This window comes from Anabas testudineus, chromosome 2 (genome assembly GCF_900324465.2).
Source record: "Anabas testudineus chromosome 2, fAnaTes1.2, whole genome shotgun sequence".
Taxonomy (NCBI): Eukaryota; Metazoa; Chordata; class Actinopteri; order Anabantiformes; family Anabantidae; genus Anabas; species Anabas testudineus.
Genome location: NC_046611.1, coordinates 7,107,283 through 7,131,495, shown reverse-complemented (window position 1 = coordinate 7,131,495; position 24,213 = coordinate 7,107,283). Strand labels below are relative to the sequence as shown.

At 39.3% G+C, this 24,213-nt stretch overlaps 4 protein-coding genes across 4 annotated transcripts; 3 read left to right on the top strand and 1 right to left on the bottom strand.

The window, feature by feature from the left end:
* The first annotated feature begins 5,922 nt into the window (after positions 1–5,922).
* LOC113164379 (inosine-uridine preferring nucleoside hydrolase-like) lies at positions 5,923–7,659 on the top strand. Its single transcript, XM_026363660.1, has 7 exons — positions 5,923–6,102; positions 6,230–6,409; positions 6,546–6,657; positions 6,768–6,904; positions 7,007–7,084; positions 7,311–7,427; positions 7,507–7,659. Exons 1-7 carry the CDS (start codon positions 5,923–5,925, stop codon positions 7,657–7,659), a joined length of 957 nt encoding a protein of 318 aa, XP_026219445.1.
* Positions 7,660–8,564: 905 nt separating this feature from the next.
* unc50 (unc-50 homolog (C. elegans)) lies at positions 8,565–11,835 on the bottom strand. The gene is made up of 6 exons (XM_026361028.1): positions 11,745–11,835; positions 10,467–10,738; positions 10,136–10,256; positions 9,824–9,963; positions 9,457–9,564; positions 8,565–9,180 (listed from the first exon to the last, which is right to left on the bottom strand). Exons 2-6 carry the CDS (start codon positions 10,732–10,734, stop codon positions 9,044–9,046), a joined length of 774 nt encoding a protein of 257 aa, XP_026216813.1. The 5' UTR covers positions 10,735–10,738; positions 11,745–11,835; the 3' UTR covers positions 8,565–9,043.
* A 260-nt stretch (positions 11,836–12,095) lies between these two features.
* Positions 12,096–18,487, top strand: LOC113164675 (NADH-ubiquinone oxidoreductase 75 kDa subunit, mitochondrial-like). The gene is made up of 19 exons (XM_026364071.1): positions 12,096–12,185; positions 13,275–13,342; positions 13,686–13,789; positions 14,191–14,298; positions 14,409–14,485; positions 14,581–14,662; positions 14,872–15,002; positions 15,126–15,311; positions 15,437–15,571; positions 15,745–15,859; positions 16,063–16,208; positions 16,352–16,480; positions 16,724–16,853; positions 16,976–17,136; positions 17,298–17,452; positions 17,555–17,730; positions 17,835–17,969; positions 18,072–18,144; positions 18,232–18,487. Exons 2-19 carry the CDS (start codon positions 13,279–13,281, stop codon positions 18,321–18,323), a joined length of 2,199 nt encoding a protein of 732 aa, XP_026219856.1. The 5' UTR covers positions 12,096–12,185; positions 13,275–13,278; the 3' UTR covers positions 18,324–18,487.
* A 1,160-nt stretch (positions 18,488–19,647) lies between these two features.
* Positions 19,648–23,966, top strand: zgc:110699 (RERG_RasL11_like domain-containing protein). Its single transcript, XM_026364183.1, has 7 exons — positions 19,648–19,699; positions 20,755–20,811; positions 20,933–21,006; positions 22,591–22,729; positions 23,180–23,273; positions 23,560–23,631; positions 23,858–23,966. The coding sequence occupies exons 1-7, from the start codon at positions 19,648–19,650 to the stop codon at positions 23,964–23,966; spliced, it is 597 nt and encodes a 198-aa protein (XP_026219968.1).
* The last annotated feature ends 247 nt before the right edge of the window (positions 23,967–24,213 follow it).

Below are 24,213 nucleotides of genomic sequence, written 5' to 3'. Positions count from 1 at the left end.
GTGTGCTGCTCATGCTGTGAACTCGTTTCATCTTTTTATCTTTTTCTTATAGAAATGTCACTGTAATACAGCAAAGAGAGTGTTTTAATTTATTTTATTTACTGGAACATAGGAAGTCTATTTGGCCTTTAAAAACCTGAACTGTGTTGTATTGTATTGGATTAATAATTGGTAATATTAACTACACCACAAGTTGTTACATGACTGTGTGAACAATTCAATGTATGTAAGATGTGATATTTCATATTTTAATACCTGCTAAAACTTTGACCCCACTTCATAATTGTTGATAAATTTTTACTAATGCTGTTAATTCGGGAGAAACTTAATTACAGTAACTAAATGCATGTTTAAAGCAATGACAATGTCAACATGCTGTTTGCTACGTTCACCTTTTTAATACACTGAATTTTGGTCAAATCAAATGTTATTTTCAAGATTATTAACTAAAATAAGAAAAGCTGTTATGTGTAATGTACACAACATATGAGACCATTTAATAATCACAGCATGCCTTATTTTGATACTGACTGACAGGCCAGTTATGGACATAGAATAACTCCCCAGCATGAACATCTCTCTGTTGCCTCCAGGCTTGAACCACATTCAGAGTATCTGAAAGCTCTTTGCTTCAAACAGGAAGACAGCCGCTCAATTATTGCGGCAAAGATTATCATGCTGGCCATTACATTACAGGACTTATTTGTGGGACGTCTAAATAAGTCCGACAATACAGTATTAAGTGGTTAAAAGCACCATTTATATCCAAGAAAAATGTTAGTTTTCTATGAATATTGATGCATATATCAACATATTTCAGCCATAGTTTCCATTATTATATATTATTGGATGTATTCAGTTTTATATAGTACAATTCAAAATCTTATCATGCTCAGTAACTCTCAGTAAGAGAGCATCATCTGTTAAAGTAACATAACTATAGAATAAAGCTGGGTTTGGGTTAATTTCTTTGACATCACAAACTACTCATCCTAGGACACTCGCACCAAATGTGCCATTGGATTCACTGAAATGTCAGTCAATGAATTAAATACCAGATGACCTGGTTCTGCACTCGGACGAGTACAAGTGCTTAAGATCAGCTCTGAGTTCAGATGCCTTCGACTGTGTTTCATGGGTTTTATCCTCAGGCATGGTTCTTGCTGTGTGGTTGCAAATGCTTGTTTTCTTTGCATTATCTATGCCCCAGTAAAACTGATGCACATCTTTGCTGCAGAAAGAACCACACCGTGCTTTACTGTAGTCAATCTTTGATTTTAGTAACACTGTTTATTTCAGTGCTAGTTTGTTTAAATGGATTTTGTGCTATTAAAATAATAAAGGCCTCCTCTCTAGATTTGCATGTCTTTAGATACTAATGAACCCAGTCAGATCTCATCTGTAGCTCAGTTTCTATCTTTGCATCACTTCTAATTAAAACTAGCCAGCACTAAAAAGTCGAGCTGTTCTGGAAACAGCTTGACTACATAATACAATACTACTTTGACTAATAGAAGAGAAGTAATTCAGTCTGATTAAACGGCTCTGAGCTCTAGTACTACTGTATAGCTCTAATGATATGCTATGTGCTGAAAGGGAAAGTTGAGATTAGCTCTCCAACTTTCAGCTGTCTGACAGATGCTCTGCGTTGCCTGGAGTAAAATTTGGTCGAGGTCTGAGAGGAGGAGGCAGGAGAGTGAGGATTAGGTACAATAGATGCCTGTTACGACTGGAGAGGGATGGAGATGGAGAGGTTTTTATATCACTCAGGCTTCAATCAACACCGACCCTCTCCTTCAGGTCCCAGTAAAAAGGCTACGGAGGGCTGAGAGAATCTGAAGGAGAGCGCGTTTTAAATCCTCCGGTCTCCCCTGACAACAGTGTAAAAGTCGATGAGGGGTCCTGAACTGTGCAGCTTCTTGGTCACTGTGATATTATTAGTGAGATACTGTAGGATGCAGCTAGTACTGTTGTAGTTTTGGTTATTTCGTGCATACAGTAACCAGTGTCAGTGTAACACAGTTTATTCATGTTCTCTCCTCCAAATTTTAAAAACAAAGACTTCTCATTAAAAAAAATAAACCTCTTCATAACAGAGATGAGTTTGGTTTTATCTGCCGAGCCTCTTCCTCTAAATCCATCATGAAAAGTTCAGAGACTATGTGCAAAATTTGTAGTATGTATGATGACAACCAGACACATGTAACTCAAGTCAGTGTTGGCTTTTAAAAACTGTCACAGAAATATTTATGTCTTAATGACACAAAGATGTGTGTCATTAAAAATGCTTACTGATTTATTTTTACCAAATTCATCCAGTTGATATTAGTTAGACAAGATATTTGTACAGATTCAAACCAGTTAAATGTGCAGAAAAAAAACCTCCCAATGCTAAAACCGAATGTTTAAAATGACTACAGTAGTCACAAGGTGCTGTAAGTCCAACTACTACACTCTCACAGTCATTAGGGCTGAAATAAGTAGTACAAATACATGTCAAATGTGAACTATTGAATTCCTCAGATAAAGGATAATTGCTCCGTGCTAGTCTCTGAAGGTTTAGGCCACCAGGGTTGTCTTTGAAGTTCAGCCGATCTCCAGCAGCTCAGCTCTATCGACCAGACACACGTAGCAGCAGCTTAACTTCTGTCACACAACTGCTTTTGTTTTTGATTCTGTGCTGAGGTACAGACACTCGACTGCAACCGAAGAATTAGACTACAGTGTTGTTGTGAGTGATGGGGGATTGTTTTACCGTGTATCATAGCTTAAATATTTAGGCAGAGTTAACCAGCTGGAGTCCAGACCCCCCTCTGTACTCACACACACAGTGCAAAGCATCTCTATGTGAGTCACTACATGACTGTATGGTTTTATGAGGTCTCAGCTGAGCTGTGCATCTCATAAAATGTTTGACGTTTTGAAGGCATTGTATAGTAGGTGTAAAAAAAAAGGTCACAACAAACAGAGACTCTGATTTAACACCTACCTCATTTTTATGAAGAACTACTTGCATTGCAACCTGCAGCAGAGCTCTAATCATGTGCTTTAGTTTACTTCATTATAAACTAAAATAAGTTATTAAAGTATGAAGCGAAATGTACCTGAAGTATAAAAGGTGTTAAACCTGCAACATAATGGATCCTCTCTGTGTTATGTTAATAGAATTTGATTTATTTGATTGTTATATGCAGTGTTTATATGTTTCATCTGGTTGAAAATGATGCATCATATTCTATAATCTGCACATATATTGACGTAAAACCTGAATGTGTATAGTAACATTCAGGAATTAAAAATGTGTTTGTTAAGGTGCAAAGTGATGTCCCACAAAGTCACCATGAACACTCAATATAACAATCCTAAGCAGCAGTATGTGTGGGTATAGTAGACTACGTTTAATTACATGGTGCACTCTTTCAAAGATCAAAAGATCAAACGGTGCTTCAAATCTCTGCCACTACAGAATAATTAAAACGGCCTAAATAATTAAAATGCCTATTTATAGAACGACCCCAGCGGTACAAACACTTGCAGCAGTATAGTAGATTATACTGAAACCAGCCTCTGTTGTCTTCAAATGTTACAGCTGCTTATTAAACTGACCTGTGCTGTCATGAATCTGATGTCTTTCAATTAACTTTCCCGTTAATTATCCTCCTTCAATTAACGTCTCAGACATTTATCTCACAAACATGACTCTGAAATCAGCGCAGTTATCTAAAAAGTACACATGCCGAAACGTGACCGTGCTCCTATAACTAGTCTACGGTACTTTACAGGACAACTTACCGGAGTTAAGTCCTCAACAAACCCGCTGCAGACCCGGACTGTCCGCGGATGGAGATGCTCAGTAGAAGTGGAGGAGGAGGTGCTGCAGCGTCACTGTCACGTCATTACTATCAGAAGGATGACGACATAGCAGGCTCCAGAGTGACGTATGTGACGTGGTGTTACCATCATATTAATCACATGAATTATTATATAGACTATAAATGATATGATTATATAATATACGTATGTAGCCCAACAGTGGTGGGATAAAATTAACTGTGATGCTGTTTTTGAGTTCAGGTGTTGGAAATTTCCATTTTCTTTTAAAATTCAAAGGAAGAATTGTTTTTTCCGCTGTATTCATTTGTCAGATTTACTTTTGATTTTTTTTTAAATTTTATTTAACCATATGACATTGACATGTAGAATCTAAGCTAAAACCATTGCCAATGGCTGTTTATTCATTAATACATTAAGTACATTTGCTTTTCTCACAATATCATTATATTGTTAAAGTAGGTGTAAATCATTTAAATATAAAAATAATACTTGTACTACAGGAAAAGTGCTTTATGTTTCCTGAAAGAATTAAAAGGTCAATCAGCTGCATATTGAAACAAACTTTCAATAAAAATCTGAATTAACTTAAATACACTGAAAATCAGTGCAGTCAATTTATAATTTTATATATGTATTAAATCTTTTATTTTTATGTAAACCCTATGAGAAAAATCAACACTTGCACACCAAATTCCACTGTTATCTTTGCTGTTTAGTGCTATGTGCCACTTAATCACAGATATGGATCTCTGACACAAGAAGCAGAGCAGGAGACACACAGTCAAACACAGGAATTTAAGATGTGCTGTGATATCTGGACAGATGGTCCATCGTGGAATTTGAAATGCAACTGGGAGCTTTGAAAAAGTCTATTAACTCCGTGCAGTATGAGTCCACAGGTCAAATGAACTTACAAATCTTTAATCCATGTTCCCAGTCTGTCTGAATCAGCACACGTTGACATTTAAAGCTAAAACAAAAACACACCCGTTCACATAACATTAGAAAACACAAATTACCCACATTACACTACACTTAACTGCTTGTTAGTTCTCTTAAGGCTACTAAAACGTTTAATTTCACTTTCCTTTTGACTCAATGCAGCATTATTAGACATTAGACATTATTGGATAGTTATAGTTAGTTTGGAAGAAGTTGCACAAGTCCATTATATAATATATTTAAAGTTTGTCCTGTGGGGCATTCCTCTCGTTACCTGTGTTTGGTCATCTTTGGCTCTAACCAGAAAATCCAGTTGTTTCATGAGCTTAAAAATCTGGAAATGCAGGTTTTCTGTACAAATGTGATCTTAACTCTACACACCAGTAGCTTTTTGTGATGACTGTGTGGGTGTTGCTCTGTATAATTTGATGGCTAGGTCATTTTTTCTTTTGACATTAATGAGCCCAACAACAAGGAAAATGCATTAATGAAAAGTGAGAAGGTGCCCCGTGAAGAGATGTAACATGCCAAGTAAAATCAAATCAAACCATTCAAAAACTAAAAGCTTGTCATGTTATGTTGTGTAAGTAAAACATCCCCGAGGCGAGCGGCATGCAGTGCAACACCTCTCTGTACGTTTCTGCTTTTAAAAGGCAGAGTGTCAGGTTAGGTCAGTCAGTCGTCTCCACTCTGAAGCAGTGAACATCTGTCACAATCCACTCAACAGGTGAGGAATTTATATTTGTTCTAATTTTAGATAAATATTTAAACCAGCCGTGGACATTATGTATGAGTTGGGGGTCACACTAAAATAGCATTTAATCATTTAAAACATTTCTCTTGAAACATTGGTGCTGTATTATTTCATCTACAGAAAAGTGTCAGTACGTTTCAAATATTTGTCTGAGACTCGTGTTTGGGATTTTTAATTTTAATGTTCTTCTGACTAACAAACAAAAGTCCCCGACGCTGCCACACCTGATGGTAAATTGATCATATGACCTGTAGCACAGATGGGCATTATTCAGTATTTCTTTTACACCTTATACTCGAGAAAAGAGAGAGAGAAACCCACACTGACAGAGGGAAGCTCTGTGAGCCACTGTAAATTATAAAACTACACTTTTTCTTGCTCCTGAACGTAGAATGAAGAAAAAGTTGATCATCGACACAGACACAGGGGTGGATGATGCCCAGGCCATCATGGTGGCCCTCGCAGATCCCAATGTGGACATTTTGGGGATCACATGCTGCCACGGCAACACAACTCTGGAGAATGTCCTCAAAAACACTCTGCGTGTCCTGAAAGTCTGCAACAAGCTGGATGTAAGTGTTACAGACGACAAGCTGCAGCACATGGGTGTGCCAAGTGCTTTATTGAGATTAGCTGCTTGTATTAGGGGATTAAACCATTGTTGATGTTTTATAAAACATAACTTATCATAATCTACAGATTCCAGTGTATCGTGGCTGCAAAATGCCTCTTGTGGCTTCTAAACAACATGCAGGAGATTACCATGGAAAGGACGGGCTGGGTGACGTCCCAGATCCAAGCGCTCCAGGCCTGGAGCTGCTGCAGAAGAATAAAGCTGCACAGGCCATGATTAAGATTGTTAATGAGAATCAAGGAGAGGTGAGACAAACGGGGGGGTTCATTTTTATTAACATAAACTATATTCACAAAATCTGTTCAGCTGCTGACCACTTTCAAACCAGGGGAATTAAGAAAAGGTACAAACTGTGTGTTGCTTTGCTGTTGTTGACTTCAGGTGACTCTAGTGGCCGTGGCCCCCCTCACTAACCTCGCTGTCGCAGTACAGCTGGACCCTTCCCTTCCTAAAAAGCTGAAGGCGCTCTACATCATGGGAGGAAACACTGAATGTAAGTTATCTGTCATATATCTTAACTCTTCACATGACTTCCTTCTCTGAATCACGATGTGTGTGTGTGTGTGTGTGTGTGTGTGTGTGTGTGTGTGTGTGTGTGTGTAGCAAGAGGCAACACCACAATGTGTGGAGAGTTTAACTTCGTCGCTGACCCTGAAGCTGCCCACATTGTGTTGAACCGCTACACCTGTCCCACCTACATCGCCACCTGGGAGTTCAGCTGCAGGAACAGCCTGCCGTGGGTGAGACTACAAAAAGCGATTCATGTGCTCTAAATAACTTCATAAACAGTTAACACAGCCTGCAGATTAGTAGTTTGGTGCGTCTCTGTTCTTCTGCTTCAGAGTTTCTGTGATGAGATTTTGGCCCAAAAGACTGAGAAGGCTGCCTTCATGAAAAAGATTTCAGAGTTTTCCTTTAAGGTAAGAGCGCAAAGATTTTAATAAGACAACGGGGGAGGTTGGCATATAGAGCCAGTGTAGTGTGGACGAAGTGTAAAAACTCACAAGAGCAAATATAAAAAGAACTAAACCAACCCCACATTCATCAGTGTTTGTGGACAGGCAGCAGTCCAGTCTGTGTTGGGCATCCTCTGGCCTGATCTTCTGTCAACATGTTACATTTCTTTAATTTGTATTGTTTCTGCAGAAAGCTCAGTCAGCAGACTATAAAAAGGAGTCCACAGAAGGACAAGGGTTCAATTCCTGTGACAGCTACGCTGTAGCTGCAGCCATCAATGACTCACTGATTACACAGAGCGAACAGGTGATGAACTGTAGTTTTTATGTGTTTTAAATACAACTCATTGCGCTTTTATTCATTTTCTAATAACTTCCGCCTGCAGGTTGCAGTGACAGTGGAGCTGCAGGGGACCTACACTCGAGGCATGATGGTGCTGGACTACATGGAGCAGCTGAAGAAGAGTCACAAGGCCTTCATCATAAAGAAAATTGACTTGGAGATGTTCAAGCAAATGCTCATGAATTCAATGAAATAGAAAGTTAAGAGATGAGAGTATGCAGTTGTGCAAATATAAATCAAACATCAAACACTGGAATGTTTAACGTCCATGTGAAGACATGAAAAAGCAAAATCCGCTGGAAGATTATGTTGATTGACTGTTAAAATAAAACACAAATAAAGCTGATAAATATATTTGTTTACAATATTTTCTTGTTTTCAAGCAAGTGAGCATGAATGGACAAAACAAACTTCAAACTCTGGTCTTTCTAATGTTCTCATAAAATTAATTACTTACCATTATTATTAAAATCATACAACCAAACTTTAGTCATCCACATAAAAATTCAAGTAGAAGTGAGAGCAGTAATTTGATTTAACACAATGTTTATTTCCAAACATGTCAATGTGAAAAAGGATGTGGAGGAAAAACACTGAGAGCATAAAGAAGTAGCAGAACATAAGAGTACTATGTGGTACTACTGTACAGTCAGGTTTGTAAGTAATGGAACGAAGGGGACAAACTAACTAGAAACATGGGAGGAGAGAGTTGTGTCTAACATGCAGAAAAGGTCCTCGGCTGTACTCGCACCAGTGCAGCTGCTGTTACGTGACTTGCTGCAAACCATTCCACTAACATGCTGCCCCAGGAGTCTTCACATTTGACAGGTCTTTAGAAAGGCTAAGAAAAATTCCAGTTAAAGGTGTATACTACACTTGATCCCTTAATTATTGCAGAAACATTTCCACTTTAACAATTATCTTCAGGATTTTACATGTTGTGACTGCTTGCTGTTAATGTGAGTGATGTACTTGCATAGGTTTCTGCCAGGCAGCAGTTGGTAGAGCAATCAACTACAAACCCCAAACTGGTTTGATTGCTGGTTCCAAAATGTGAACAATTATATATTTCTCTAGAGACTAAAACAAAGACAACTTAAGTTAATTAAACCTTTTATTGAAAGTGCTTTGGAATGTAACCTTTAAAAAAAGAGAGAGAGAAAAAACGTTTACATCCCACGATTCTCCACTTTCTAACCAGGTTTTAATCTTTTCAGTCTTTTTTGAGAAAACTCAAACAAACAAAGAAAATGTATTCCTTTTCAGAAACAATCATTTGCACATATATTACAACTCAACCTCCCAGAGTCCTATTTACAAATCATACAAAAAGAACGGGAATAAAAGCTGCATCTCATCTGTCCCCCTGTTTCTGAAACTAGTCCAAACACACTGGATCGCACTAATCACTGGAGCTCCAGCTCCCACGTCAGAGCCAAACAGAAAATCAGTGAAGAGTCAACCAGCTTAGTGTCAATCAACGCGGGGTCCCAGTTTACTAAGAGTCAATCAGAAGTCAAGTTCCTCTCAACCACATGTTGACTGACAGCAGCTGGAGGTGGAGTTGTTGTTTTGTTGCTCTACTGGACTCTGTACTTGTAAAACCAGCAGAGACCCCTAGTGAAGTTCCAGCCCAGAGAGACAGAGAGGACGTAAATGAGGCCAAGCAGAGCGAAGGGGTAGAGCAGCACCACTGTGTTTTTCAGGAACGGTAGAGCTGTGGGAAGAACCAAAGACGATGGTTTACAGACAGCAGACACTGTAAACAGTGCAGCTCTATAAAGTCCCACTGAAATAAAACTACTGCATGTAAAATGTGTGGTTGGTAGAACTACATAAACACTGCACCCAATAAAAGAACCCCTCCCATATGTAGCCACATCACATTTGTTTTGTCACTGTGTGATCGTTTGTTTAAAGCAATGCTGTCATTTTTTTTTTTTTTTTGAGTAAACTCAGACACTCAATGTATTTTAAAGTGCAGAGGACTCACCGTTGTACCCTAAGAAGGTGATGTAGAGATAATAGCCGATGGCAATCAACCACAAAGTGTTTCCAACAAAGTATCCTAGGAACCAGTCTGAGCTTATCACAACAATATCTGAAAGACAAAAAAAAAAAAAACATATTCAATATTTTTATATCCAAAACTTACTGATCCTTTTATTAGTATGTTGGTGTCAAGGGTTGAATTATTCACTGGAGAGAACATTATTACACGCCAGCCACGAGAAACATGTCTTAAGAAACTGATTTGTGATTTTTAAATGTGAATTTAGTGTAATGAAGACCACTTAGTGGCTTGAATAATAATAAAATTATAAAAGCCAATACAATTTCCAGAGACACAATTTACTCACGGTTGATGAAGAAGAGCTGCAGAAAATGCAGGATGACTAGAAGTGGGTAAAAAGCATTGAGGTGAACATCAAATGCATAGCCCCACTCAACATCAAAATCTCTGCTGGGATGTTTTAGCAGGTATTTGTTGCTGATCACCCTGAAAAGACAATATATGATATGATATTTTTACCTACAGCACAGGGTTACAAAAGTCAGTGTTTGTTGTGCCAATAATAAGAAACTGAAAACAAGTCTCAGTTAATGTAACTGAAGGAAATCAGTATTTCCAATTTATTTAATAAACTAAACTATTTAAACTTTCTACTCACCACATGAGTGTTGATATAAGCAGACCGACTCCTATGCAGTCAACAAAAACCACCCATAGAAGCAGCTTTAGAGTCTCTAGGACACCCATGTCCAGCACTAGACCAAAGCCTATTGTCGAAACTGCAATTGAATACAGTGATGCATTAAGTCAAGTTAAAACAAACTACAATGCACCAGCATTTCTTAAAATATATTCAAACTGTGAAAACTGTACAGAGATGAACCCTGAAAAGAGACATGTAAACCAGGAGGCCAATACTATAATCCAGACTGTTAATAGACACCGCCAGGTTAATAAAAAAGCATGACAGATAATAACAACAGACTCACCACAGAGCCAGATGCTGAGGAGAACCAGAAAAGCAGGATCATCCCTGGCCCACTGGTCCTTGGTCTGTTTCCTGTAGTGAAAGTTACGGTAGACCCTCTGTGGTGACGTGAACAAGTAAAGCATCTGCCACAGAGCAAATTCAAAGTCCATCTGCCTGAAATGCAGCAGCCTCCGCATGTATTTGTATCGTTTTGCACCTGCTGTGTGGCGTGCGGCATCCCTGGAACCGAGAGTGCCGTTGCCGTGTGGGGAGGTGGTCGGCAACATGGTGCTGAAAAATAGATTACAAGTTCACAAGGAATGAGGGAGGTAAGTACAAACAGGGGATGGATAGAACTTCAAAGAAAAAGAACAAGGTGAAAATGCTTTGTACATCGTCATGAAATTCAACACCAACATTAGACTAAAGCTGTCCAACTTGAGCATGAAATAAGCATTTCTGACTTTTTCTGACATTTTTACAAATGTTGTCTAAATTGTATGATCCTTTAAATGTTTTGATTTGTTCTATAGGTTATCTTGACTTACTCTGTACATCAAGAACAAGAACCTTAATTTTACAGTGACAAATATAAATCACAGGTAATATGGAGATTATGTCATCCAGGAAAGCAAAGCAATTCTTTTTCCATCACTTCTGCAAGTTTTATTAGTGCCATATTATTTTGCCATACATTTTCAGACTTTTAACCACAGTTCCATGGATCACATATGGAGCTGACACATTCAGTGTTTTTAAAAAAGGCCACTGGACAAGAGGAGTTACTGGCGCACACACTACTACTGTGTAGCTTAGTTACAACATGTTGACAACAACACACGCAGTCGTGTGTTTCCTAAACTTAAAACACCCCATTTTAAACTTGTAATATCTACTTTATATAGTAAGCATACTGTCACGGATCAGTCTAAAACACTGCTGATGGGCAGAAACTGCTAAAAATGACAACACAGAAACCGAGGGTGCTAGCTACAAAGCTAAATGTTACACACTGACCAAATTGGGACGAAAACACCAAGCAATTACTACATAAACCAATTACATATTCTACATACTGTGTGTTATCACTTTCAACACCGACAGATACTAAATAACATTATTATAACTTTTATTTCCTCGTTACTTGAAGCTGCTCTTGCTAGCAGACACAGTTAGCATGTTCCTAACTAGCTAGTTTATTGAGACGACTGGTTAATCTTACTTGTAGGTTTTAACACAATCCTAACAATTTAAAAATACATATAAACGACATGTCTATATCTTGAAGACTGTTTACCTGTTGTGCTGTACTCCTTCACAGGAGAAAGCACCAACTCTTGCTCGTTTCTGTAGCTGTTTATAGACACTTCCTGAACTGTCGCGAAACCGAACACGTAGCCACATCCGGGGAACACCCGATCCATCATGGGAAATGTAGTCGAGGGTGATGTCATGGAGAGTGTAAACTCATGTGTAAACTAATATAAAATAACCATATTTTAAAGACATTTATTGAACCAAAATGTTTATTTTCTATTATTTAATATTATTCAAGTATTCATGCAGCTGGGTTGTTTTGTTTATGTTTTCTAGAAATTGTGCTTTTATTATGAAATCTCGAACCTCATTTCAAACGGAAGGAGAACCTATTGTACTTCCGCTAACAACGCCATAGCATTTTTATTGGTAGTGAACCCAGATCACCGCTGTTCTGGTCAAGAAGGCCAAATAGCGAAAGGTAAGTGCCATAACCACATTATGCACCAATAAACGTTTAAATACATACGTGGTTTCAATGCAAGAACAGTGCACAATAACGTGTTTGACCTCAACCCCGTTACAACGTTGCAGTGCCCGTGTCCTTGAGTGGTACTGTTAGCTAGCGCTGTTAGCCTGCAAGCAAGAAGTCAGTCACAGTTCAAGTTGGTTTTCGAGCCTAATATGTTCATTTTATTGGCGTGTTTTTTAAAGTTTGCCCATGTTCTCTGGGTATTATCTTTTTGAAACGTTACGTTGAAGTGTTACTGTTGTCACTGACCGCAAGTAAGCTAGTTAGCACTAACAGCTAGCACAGCTCTAGTTGTGCCCCTGTATTTAATCAGATAGCGGTATGAAATCCAAAATAACTTAATTCACATAGTAATACATGATTTTTCATGTTTTCTACACCTTAAAATTAATTAAGGATCTTGTAGCATTTGCTGTCAGCATTTTTGGGTTTAATAGTTAGCATGAAATAGTAAATGTGCATGTTAAAGACACATAGTTATATCATTTGTTTTTGTATGTTGGGGTTGAACATCTTCATGTTTTTTACTTTAGTAAAACAGAAAATATTTAATAATGCATAACAGACAAAAAAATATATGAACATGACTCTCTTAACCTATAAATAAACAAACGGTTCAACATGTAATTGCAGTATGTGTAACATTGAGACAGTTTTCAGACAATTTGTTATTAAACTGACAGAAAAAATCAATTATTTCAATTTTCAGTTTCTTATTTAGGGAGTTTTTCACTTTTTTGAAATCTTGACTTTCTTTGGTCCTCTATGATAGTAAATATACACGATTGTTTATAAGGAACTTTAGTGCTTAATCTTTCTATTTTTTTATGTATTTAACTTTTGGCACTTAAAGTAAGAGACTAGTGAAATAATGGATTTATCAAGAAAACATTTGCCAGACTAATTAATAATTAGTTATTTCTTTTACTTTATTCAGTTCAGTTTTGTTATTAGATACACGCTGATTTTTATAGTTCATAGTTTGGTGTGTGGTACATCATTATGTTTGCTCATTTGCTTTCTTTTCACCTATCACAGCATCATGTTGCGACTGCCGACCGTCGGCCGAGCTCTAGCCGGAGCTGCCAAGGCCTCTTCAAGCGCTGGTAAGGTGTGTGTGTGTGTGTGTGTGTGTGTGTGTGTGTGTGTGTGTGTGTGTGTGTGTGTGTGTGTGAGAGAGAGAGAGAGAGAGAGAAAGAGACAAGGCGGCCTAACAACAGTTATTCTCCTTCACTCTTTGTGAGTGAGTTATTTTAGTTGTTCTATTGTAGTTATTTTTTATGTAAATCATGTATTTGTTCATTGTATTTATTTTATTTTTATTTTTCAATCAGGTATGTCTCTGTATTGAGGTGCCTTCCCATGGTGAATTTTTCATGTATTCCAGTGTATTTTGTTGAATGAAGTGTTTTTGGTTATTTCAGTAAGTTAGGTCTTGGTGTCTTTCAGCGTGTACTCCAGTGCGTACTCCAGTGCGTGCTGCCAGCAACATGGTTGAAGTGTTTGTGGATGGGAAACCAGTGGAAGTGGAGCCTGGAACAACTGTGCTGCAGGTAAGAAACAGGTCATTTTACTGCATGTACTACAGATTCTTCTATTTATGTTTGTTCAGCAACAGCTCTCTGTTTTTTGTGTTGTCCTGTGAGTAATTAAGTTTATAGTAAGTAAGTAATTTTTTTGACATTCATACATTATTCAAACATCTTACTTGTTAAATCGTTATTAACATGAATCAACATTACTATCTTTGGTGTTAAAATGATGTGATCTTTATGTTAGGGAAGTTTATTTTAACTTGTGTCATGCACAGACAGCAGAACAACAGTTTATGTAGTTCAGAAATCTGAATAATAATCAGTGTAACCATGATTTATGAGAAACTCTAATTTGCCACATAACCACAGATTAGTGAGAGATTAGTTCCACTAAGTTGTTGATTTTCTTCCAACATCAGGCCTGTGAGAAGGCAGGAATCCAGATCCCCAGGTTCTGTTACCATGAACGTCTTTCTGTGGCAGGAAACTGCCGCATGTGTCTTGTTGAGATTGAAAAGGCTCCAAAGGTAACAGATAGGCTTCTTTAGTAGCCCCTCATCAAATTAACCAACAAACACTGAAATAAAACTAAACACTTGAGTAATAATGTCTAACTGATATGTGTCTCCGCTGTCAGCCTGTAGCCGCCTGTGCCATGCCTGTTATGAAGGGTTGGAATATCCTCACCAACTCAGAGAAGACACGTAAAGCCAGGTACAAACGTCTGTGGGTTCATCACAGTATGACTGAAACTTGACCAAAGTTATTTTAATCAGGCTCAATGAATCTCTGTGTGTTTATGTCATTAGAGAGGGAGTGATGGAGTTCCTGTTGGCCAACCACCCGCTGGACTGTCCCATTTGTGATCAAGGAGGAGAGTGTGACCTACAGGTAAAAACAACACATATTTATGGAGGTTAAATGGTTGGTTCATGCACAAAAACATACTTCCATTTATCCCTCGTTGTATCTCACCATGCGGACAGAGATATCTGCTGCTGAGACATCAACCTTAATACAGTGCAAGCAAATAAAAATCAGTTAGTGGACGGTTTTCACATATTTGTCTCCTCCTACATTCTGCCTGCTCCTGTTCTCAGGATCAGTCCATGCAGTTTGGTTCAGATCGCAGTCGTTTCACAGAAGGAAAGAGAGCGGTGGAGGACAAGAACCTGGGGCCACTCATCAAAACCATCATGACCCGCTGCATTCAGTGCACACGTTGCGTCCGGTAAGGGCATCATTAGCATCCTTATTTATATCAATTGGAGAAAAATGTAATAAACCACGTGTTGCAATCTTATTTCAGGTCCTCTAACAGAATATTCTTGCATTTCTGTGTGTGTATTTGAAGGTTTGCAAGTGAGATTGCAGGAGTTGAAGACCTGGGAACAACAGGCAGAGGAAACGACCTGCAGATCGGGACATATGTGGAAAAGATGTTCATGTCAGAGCTGTCGGGCAATGTTATTGATGTTTGTCCTGTTGGAGCACTCACTTCCAAACCCTATGCTTTTACTGCACGACCATGGGAGACCAGGTGGGAAAGGGTTTGGTACTCCTTCTTATATATTCAGACTAAATGTTTGTTGCTTAGGTTTAAAGAGGTCTTCTTGAACTTAGCTTAGACAGCATTTTCATTTTGGTGTCTGATTCTTTTTGCAGAAAAACAGAGTCTATTGATGTGTTGGACGCTGTCGGCAGTAACATCGTGGTGAGCACAAGAGGAGGTGAGGTGATGAGGGTGCTTCCCAGAATGAATGAGGATGTCAATGAAGAGTGGATCTCTGACAAGACCAGGTAGGACACCAAACATGAAGATGTTTCGAACTGGATAAAAGCATTAACTCTGTCTTACAAGAGAGTCTGTGATTTGAATGATTGAGGCTCCTTAAAGACATTAGGTTTATTCCACTTTTAAAAGCTATATGTGTTGATAATTAGGGTAAAGAGATCCGAACTGTGTGTCTCAGGTTTGCATATGATGGTCTGAAGAGGCAGAGGTTGACTCAGCCAATGGTGAAGGATGATTCAGGTCAGCTGATCCCAACCACCTGGGAGGACGCTCTCACCCGTGTTGCAGGAGTAGTAAGTGTTACTGGGAGACATGATGTCTATATGCTTTACGTTATTCATGCAGCCAAATATATATCTGTCAGTTATTAGAGGTAATTTTTATGACAGCTGAGGAATTGTGTAATTGTATTATTATTATTATTATTATTATTATTATTATTATTATTATTATTGTATTTGATCCTGTATGAATACGTGTGTGTTTGTTTGTGTAGCTCCAGGGCGTGCAGGGTGGTGGCATAGCAGCCATAGCAGGAGGGATGGCCGACGCTGAAGCTCTTGTTGCCCTTAAAGACCTCTTCAACAGACTAAACTCAGAAGATCTCTGCACTGAGGAGGTCTTCCCTATGGCGGGAGCAGGGTAAGTGTGTTCCTGTCCTGTAATGGCTTTGAGCTTAAACAATTCAAGAAGTAAACAAATGTGTGCGATGTACCAGATGTGTCTTCTGCTGTGGAGCATGTCGTGAGTATGTTTGTTTTTTTTTTTTTTTCTTGTCTCTGTAGCACCGACCTCCGCTCCAACTACCTGCTGAATTCCCGCATCGCTGGTATTGAGAACTGTGACCTGTTGCTGCTCATTGGAACCAACCCACGCTACGAAGCCCCGTTGTTCAACGCCCGAATCCGCAAGAGGTAAATGTGTACATCACACTTTCCAGTCATTGCTTAGTTAGTATCTTCTCACTCACTAATAAACACCAACATCTTTAAATGCTTTTCTTTTTTAAAACCTGATGTTGATGTAAGAAAGTGATGTGATGGAGTTGTTCCTTTAGTCTTTTCAGTTGCACTACTCAGTAATTTGTTTTCATTATGGTCAGTTTGTCATTTGATTGTTTATACATAAACTAACCTCCCACTGTCCTCTTCGGTCAGCTGGCTCCATAATGAGCTGCGTGTTGCCATGGTGGGTCACGGTGTTGACCTCAGTTATAGTTATGACCACCTGGGAGAAGATACTTCAGTACTGAAGGAGCTGGCTAATGGCACACACCCCTTCTGTCAGGTAAGTGGTGCACAGATCATGCAAGGAATTGAGTGCTGAATAATGAACTGATGTGGTCTTTTTTTTATCTGAATATTGAGCTTTGGTTACTTAAATGTCTAATTTCCTTTGCGTTTCTCCAGGTCCTTTCAGCTGCTAAGCGTCCAGTGGTGATTGTGGGCAGCAGTGCTCTGCAGAGACAAGATGGAGCTGCCATTTTGAGCACCGTTTCTACCATTGCTCAGAACGCCAGAACCAGCAGTGGAGTGGAGGAGGGTTGGAAAGTCCTCAACGTACTGCACAGGTGCAGCTTCAGATTCTTTTAAAGTGCGAATTATTGGATTCAGCAGTTGGTGTTTCTGTGGATTTAATTCTGACACACATGGAGTAACAAGTCCTAGTTCACAGCCTCCGTGAGTGAAGATTCCTCCTGCTCAAACATTGTATATGTGTGTCTGTTACTAGAGTGGCCAGTCAGGTAGCTGCGTTGGATTTGGGCTACAAGGCTGGTGTGGATGCCATCAGGAAGAATCCACCCAAAGTCCTGTTCCTGCTGGGAGCTGATGCCGGCTGCATCACCAGAGCTGACCTGCCTAAAGACAGCCTCGTCATCTACCAGGGTACACACATGCTACACAGCATACTCCCAATCAGAGAGAAAATCAAAAGGCATTGTTAGTCATTTCTGAAAATATGATAACATGTGGTTTCATCCCTTTCAGGTCACCATGGTGATGTGGGAGCTACTATGGCAGACATCATCCTACCTGGTGCTGCGTACACAGAGAAGAACGCCACCTATGTGAACACCGAAGGCAGGAGCCAGCACACACGGGTGGCCATCACTGCTCCTGGAATGGCCCGAGAGGACTGGAAGATCATCAGAGCTCTATCTGAAGTGAGCAGGAAGTTCTTCACATATCACATAAAATGCTCATACTTCTAATTAACATTTAATTTGACCAGAAGCTCAGTTATTTAAAGACGCTGTTGCGTTTGCAGCTGGTTGGTGTGCCGCTGCCCTACGACTCACTGGAAGAGATCCGATCAAGACTAGCTGAGGTGTCTCCTAATCTGGTCCGTTATGATGACGTAGAGGAGGCAAACTACTTCAAACAAGCCAATGAACTTTCCAAGGTATATCTGGAGTTGTTTCTCCATCCCTCATCTCTCTTAAAAATATCTTTTTGCTGATGTTGTGAGTTTTTTTGTTAATTGTGTTTCACTCTGTTTTATCAGGCTGTAAAACAGGACCTCTTAGCAGCTCCTCTGGTACCACCTCAACTTACAATAAAGGATTTCTATATGACAGGTGTGTGAATTTTTTATTAGTAGATAAACAAGCTTGATATACAAATACAAGATAATCTCCCTGGACTCACTCCCCTTCTGTTTTCAGACTCCATCAGCCGGGCTTCCCAGACGATGGCCAAATGCGTCAAGGCTGTGACCGAAGGAGCCGCTGCAGTTGAAGAGCCTTCGATTTGTTGAACACTCTCTCTCTCTACAGAACCAACGCACTTCGCCGCTCCTTAACTTAAATTTGTCCCCAGAGCTTGTTGTAAACAGTTGAATCGTTTTCACTCCTGAGAACGAGCTTTGTTGCATAAAGAAAAACGTAAAATATGAATAAAATCTTTACTGTCTTTATCCCAGTTTGAGTGTTTTCACTGTGAGGTGTTGCTTATGATACAGTCATGAGTCATCATCAGCTCGGGATTGTAATGTTTAAATGTCTCTATTTTACGCATGCATTTATCTTGCAGGCATACAAATGTGATAAGAGGTGCCAAACACTGTTTTTGTGAATAAGTATGAGGGGAGTAATAATGAAGAGTGAGTTCAGTTCAGGTGATGTTGGCTCTGTTCTTTCATGGCCATTGAAATGTTGAAAATAATAAAGACAGCGAGGCGCACGTCTGAATGAAACCTAATTTTCCTGTTAGTCACATGGCCTCAGGTGCAGACACACTTCACTGGTCAGAACACACGGAGCCCACTTTAATAACATGATAATTTTGTAAATGCCCCTATGTCCTTTTGGGTTTTGAAAAGTTGCATTACATGAAATTTATGCAGCATTTGCCAAATGCGTCCTGATGTGACGTCGAGGCTGTTGTGTGAGTGAGGCGGAGGACTTTTGTTGAGCTGTTTGTAAGAAACAAGGCTTCACCAGTTGGTTAGCTGACAGGACAGATCCCCATCGTGCACACAAATTATTTTAACTGCTGCTTGATTTTGAGTATACAACAGCGCCCCCCCATATTCTAAAGCTTTGTTCCAGTTCACTGACATGTTGAGGCTGAACTGTGTATGAACTTTCAGAGACTCTCATTTCAAAACCATTGCAGTAAAGTCCTTAAAACGGGTGTTTATTTGTGTCTAGAATGGGTCTAGAATAGTTTATTGGTGTGTGGACTTGGACACAGTCCCTCCAGACAAATGGTTCTCGTCATCGACAGTTCCCTAATAGAGAGAGACAGCTCTTAAAACAGGACGCAAGCAGAGAGTGGCTCACTTACAAAAAGAGAGAAGACAGTCCCATCTCTTCATTCCCTGTCTGCACATGAGACTGAGCACAATGACTGTGTTATTTTACTCCTCTCAATATCTGGAGCTTATTTCTATTTAAAGGTGAGTATGAAGGCAACACCAGGCAGAGTTTTTGGCTCATTCGTGATACATTTGCATTTTTACACATAAAGGTTGCATGAAGTATGAATTGTTTCTTCCAGGTATTGCATGTTGTTTGTCAGCATCAGCTCTTCTTTGTTGGGGACAAACAGCAGGACTGAGGAGCAGGTCCATCAGGGAAATGGTTCCAGTTAAACTCCTCATTTTGGGAGCGCAGAACACTGGAAAAACAGGTGAGCTACACACAGAAATACAAGTGAGAGACGGGATGGAAATGTGTGAGCACATTTTTAGGATTATCTAACTGTGAAAATATTAAAGGTTATGTTATGGGTTACATTGTGGTCATGGTTGAAAAGGTTTTGCTAAATATGGAAACATTACACAGGTCTAAAGTTGACCCTTCTTTCTGAGCTGATGTGTAACTGTCTCCATCCTTCTCTGTAATCACTGTTACCTGTCTCCAATTGTGTCCTTTAATGGAGGGAAAACAGAAATTGCTGTTGGATGTTTTGTGCTTTTCATGTAAAGAACTTTTTTTTTTTATTTTAATTTGTTGCATTTTGCATATTTTATTGAGAACTATATGATCTGGGTGACTTATTAGGTTGCATCTCTACCATAAAATGAGAGACACAAATTAGCAGAAGGTAGCAACAAGTCCTCTAAGACGTTAAGTCAGAACACCTGCACAACAGCACGACAAGCAGATTTATTTTACACAGGTTAATATGTGCGAATACCTACTCTGTTAAGATCCTGATTCCAAAGTAAAACAATTGAAGCTTTCTGTTTTTCCACAGTCCTTAGTCAAGAGAACCCAGATAAACTACATGTTTTTAATCACAAATTAACTTCCATTCACCTAAACTATATTGGCGGTGTCAGCAAATATCTCATATTAAAACAAAGTACAGCCTTAAAAATATCCACACTAAAACTACCCACATGGGATAAAGATAGATTTAATTAAAATTCATCTGTGAACTTTATAACTTCTCAAATAAGTTTAAACAACATTTTAATGCGTCTTGCGTAAAGGAAATAGAGTGAGCCTTCAAACAGGCGACACAGAAGTCAAACAAGCCTGAACTGATCCAGACTCCTTCACACAAACACTCAACGCAGCAGAGCATTTGTCTGAGGAAGGCAGGTAGCTTTACCAGGAGGAAAACGTGAGCGTGCAGTCGGCCGCAGACCAGATGCAGACTTCATGTTTGTGAAGCAAAATATGAATTAGTTCATGTCTGCTCACTCTCTGGTGACCGTGTCTGTTCTGTGTCTCCAGCACTGTGTGTTCGCTTCATAACCAAGCGCTTCATTGGTGAATATGACCATAAAAAGGGTAAGGCTGCAGTTGAACCACTGACATGGAAACATAATATCATCCATTACTGATATTAAACCATCTTTCTATCTCTGACTGAAATAAATAACTAAAACCTGTTTGTCTTTCCATAAGACAGAAGTCACCTACAGATGCAGTCGGGTGATAGATCAGGAAACTGTTGATCTGGAGATTTTGGACATAGCTAATAAGGTAAATACAGTGATGTCACACTATACAGAACATGTTTCAGTGGCATCAGCATGAAGACATCTGATAATGATAATGAAAGCTGACAGTTTCCAATAACTTCCAGTGTTTGTGCTAAGCTAAGCTCCTCTAGTCCCTTTCTATCTGATTTAGTTCTTAGTGCAGATAAAGTCATTATAGTGGGTCACTTTAATATCCATGTAGATGTTGATGATAACTGCCTCAACACTGCATTTCATTCACTATTAGACTTCATTGACTCGAAATGTAAATAAACCCACTCGCTGTTTTAATCACACCCTTGATCTGCAGTGTTGAAATTGATCATTTAATCCCCCCAGGTTTCTTTTCAGCGCTGTTGCCAGGCTGACAAAGAGTCATAGCTCTGTTGAGCCTAGTATCCCCTTAACTCAGCAGCAATGACTTTATGAATTTCTTTACAAATAAAATCATAACTATTAGATAATCTGATGGATTCCAGTATGTGCATGTTAATAATGAGTCTTCCATGCAAACAAAAGTTAGCTACGGAGTTCCACAAGGGTATGTGCTTGGGACGGTTCTTTTCACTCTGTATATGCCCCCCCCTATTATTAGGAAGCACTCGTACCCTCCTATATTTATCTATGAAACCTGAAGAAACTAATCAATGAGTGTTTCCTTCAGTTTCCAAATTTAAAGGCAGAGCCTTTCGCTGTCAAGCTCCTCTGTCCTCTCCTCTCCTCTCCTCTCCTCTCCTCCTGTGGAACCAGCTCCCAATTCAGGTTCAGGAGGCAGACACCCTCTCTACATTTAAGACTAGACTTAAAACGTACCTTTTTTAAAAAATAAAGCTTATGGTTAAAGATAGCTCAGATGACTCTGGACCATCTCTTAGTCATGCTGCTGTAATTAGTCTGCTGGGGGACCTTTACTGGTATACTGAGCTCCTCTCCTCTCTCCTCTCTCCTTTCCTCTATCCATTCATAATGCCACCATTGCATGTCATCAACTTTGTATCTTCTCTGTGCCGTAGTTGTGTTTCCTCCTCTCTGTTCTCCTCTGCAGGTATCCTCCTCCTTGGAGCAAAGTATCTCCAGAGTGCAGTTACCTCCTACCCGCCTGTCCAGTGATTTTATTGCTTGTTGTTGTTTTTTGTTGCCTGCTGTTCTTTTCCCTCACCTCTTTCCACTCACTCCAACCGGTCGAGGCAGATGGCCACCCACCCTCAGCCTGGATTTGCTCGAGGTTTCTTCCTCTAAAGAGAGTTTTTCCTCTCCACTGTCTCCTACAGCTGCTCAAGTGGGGTTGTTGGGTTTTAATATAATTCTGTTTACAGTAATATTTTAAGTTCTTAAACCTTAAACACTGAAAAGTGCCTTGAGATGACTTTTGTTGTGATTTGGCACTATACAAATAAACTTGAATAAAATTGAATTGAAAATGGTGTATTCTAAAATAATAAAACTAATATTTTTGCCTTAAAAAAAAAAAATCAGTTGCTGGGATTATCTGCCTGGTAGCAACTGCACCTTAAGTGCATTTAATAAACCAATACGTTTGAGGTTTTTCATGAAAGATTAGATGATGTGACATTATCTCCTCCAGGAAAGCTCTGTGGCCTCTCTGGAGTCATCGATCCGCTGGGCTGATGGTTTCCTGCTGCTGTACTCCATCACACAACGCTTCACCTTTCTGGAGGTGCCACGACTGAAGAAACTCATCGAGCAAACCAAACAGAGTCTAGGTAGGAATCTAAGTCACTGATTATCTGAAATATCTGAATCTGAAAGAAAAGTGGAAGCATGTTTCTCTCCTCTGACTGACGAGAGTATATTTTTTATTTTACTACTAGTAGTTGCTGGTCAAAAGTTTCAAATGTCACTATAATGAAAATATAATACCAGTGTAAAAACATATGAAACAGTAGTTACAACACACTGCAGTGGCTGAAGCAGCACCATGATCTCCAGAGGAACAGTGTGTTCACGGTATTCGTCTTCACGTGTAGTGAGTTTCTGTTCTGACTCAGTCTGACAACAGACTGTCTGTTCTGACTCTCTGTCACTTTCAAACACACACACACACACACACACACACACACACACACACACACACACTGTCCTGTGCTCTGTAGGTAATGTGTTAGAACACAAATAGCATCACAGTTTTGGTTTCTTGTATGTGTGTGTTTAAGTTGTTCCCACAGTGCTGGTCGCCAATAAGGCCGACTTGGAAATAGGGAGGGAGGTGACAACAGAGGAAGGACAGAGACTGGCCAAAGATTTAAGGTTTGTGTGTGGATTCCATAAATTTGAGGTAATCTAATTTGTTTATGTGAATATTTATATAAATTAAATAGCGTTTGTTTTATTACTGTTATAATAATACCATGGAAAGAAGAAGATGATGATGATGTCATGGACTAATTATGGATCTACAGTAATTAGCTTCTGCTCAATCTAGAGTAGAACTGTATATAAAGTTTCATTTATCAAAAATCAGCTCATAGAAGATGGTGTTTGATAATTATGTGATATTTAAATATCCAGGGTAACATTCACCATATCTGTGTAGGTGTGGTTTCAGGGAGCTGTCTGTGGCGGAAACTGTTTTAGCTGTGGAATCAGCAGTGTTTCAGCTCATCAGGTGTGTTTTAACTGTAGTACATTCAACTTCACGCAGTTTTGAATACCCAACACCACAAACTCCATTATTTATTAGTTAATTTCTTTTCTTTAATGTCAAGAATATACATGTGATAAACAATGTGCAACATATTCTACATACTCATACTATTTGTGCTGTTGATGGAAGCATGTGTCCCACAAAGCAGCCACAAAATGATGTTGAAGTTTTGTTTCCCGTCTCACAGGATGGTGTTGGACCAGCAGCGTCCTCTACCTGACCGCCGCTCCTACATGCTGAGCGTTCGCCACGCTCTGACCCGGAAACTGACGCGATCTAAGACCATGCAGTGGTGACTGCAGCAAACAAACAATTCACCAGATTATTATTACTGTGGGACATTTAAAATAGTTTCTGTTGACTGGTCTCATAACAGACAACACTGAAATTTAAAGATGGTGTTTGTCGAATCTTCTTTCTGTCACTCAGCATGTATGGGGGGCACCAGAAAAAAGGAACCTCATCAAGGTACAAGGTTCAAACTGTAGTTTGTACTGTGTCTAATGAATCTACTGTGTATGTTGTACTGTGGTTGTGTACTGT

Excerpts from the sequence above, each read along its gene's own strand:
- unc50 (XM_026361028.1), bottom strand. The coding sequence starts at position 10,734 with ATGTTGCCGACCACCTCCCCACACGGCAACGGCACTCTCGGTTCCAGG. Across the intron at positions 9,964-10,135 it reads CTTATATCAACACTCATGTG|GGTGATCAGCAACAAATACC; the intron begins GTGAGTAGAAAG and ends TTGTCTTTTCAG. Across the intron at positions 9,565-9,823 it reads GCAGCTCTTCTTCATCAACC|ATATTGTTGTGATAAGCTCA; the intron begins GTGAGTAAATTG and ends TTTGTCTTTCAG.
- LOC113164675 (XM_026364071.1), top strand. The coding sequence starts at position 13,279 with ATGTTGCGACTGCCGACCGTCGGCCGAGCTCTAGCCGGAGCTGCCAAG. Across the intron at positions 15,572-15,744 it reads TGGATCTCTGACAAGACCAG|GTTTGCATATGATGGTCTGA; the intron begins GTAGGACACCAA and ends TGTGTGTCTCAG. Across the intron at positions 17,453-17,554 it reads CAGCCTCGTCATCTACCAGG|GTCACCATGGTGATGTGGGA; the intron begins GTACACACATGC and ends CATCCCTTTCAG.
- LOC113164379 (XM_026363660.1), top strand. The coding sequence starts at position 5,923 with ATGAAGAAAAAGTTGATCATCGACACAGACACAGGGGTGGATGATGCC. Across the intron at positions 6,410-6,545 it reads TTAATGAGAATCAAGGAGAG|GTGACTCTAGTGGCCGTGGC; the intron begins GTGAGACAAACG and ends TGTTGACTTCAG. Across the intron at positions 7,428-7,506 it reads TGATTACACAGAGCGAACAG|GTTGCAGTGACAGTGGAGCT; the intron begins GTGATGAACTGT and ends TTCCGCCTGCAG.
- zgc:110699 (XM_026364183.1), top strand. The coding sequence starts at position 19,648 with ATGGTTCCAGTTAAACTCCTCATTTTGGGAGCGCAGAACACTGGAAAA. Across the intron at positions 20,812-20,932 it reads TGAATATGACCATAAAAAGG|AAGTCACCTACAGATGCAGT; the intron begins GTAAGGCTGCAG and ends TCCATAAGACAG. Across the intron at positions 23,274-23,559 it reads AGACTGGCCAAAGATTTAAG|GTGTGGTTTCAGGGAGCTGT; the intron begins GTTTGTGTGTGG and ends ATATCTGTGTAG.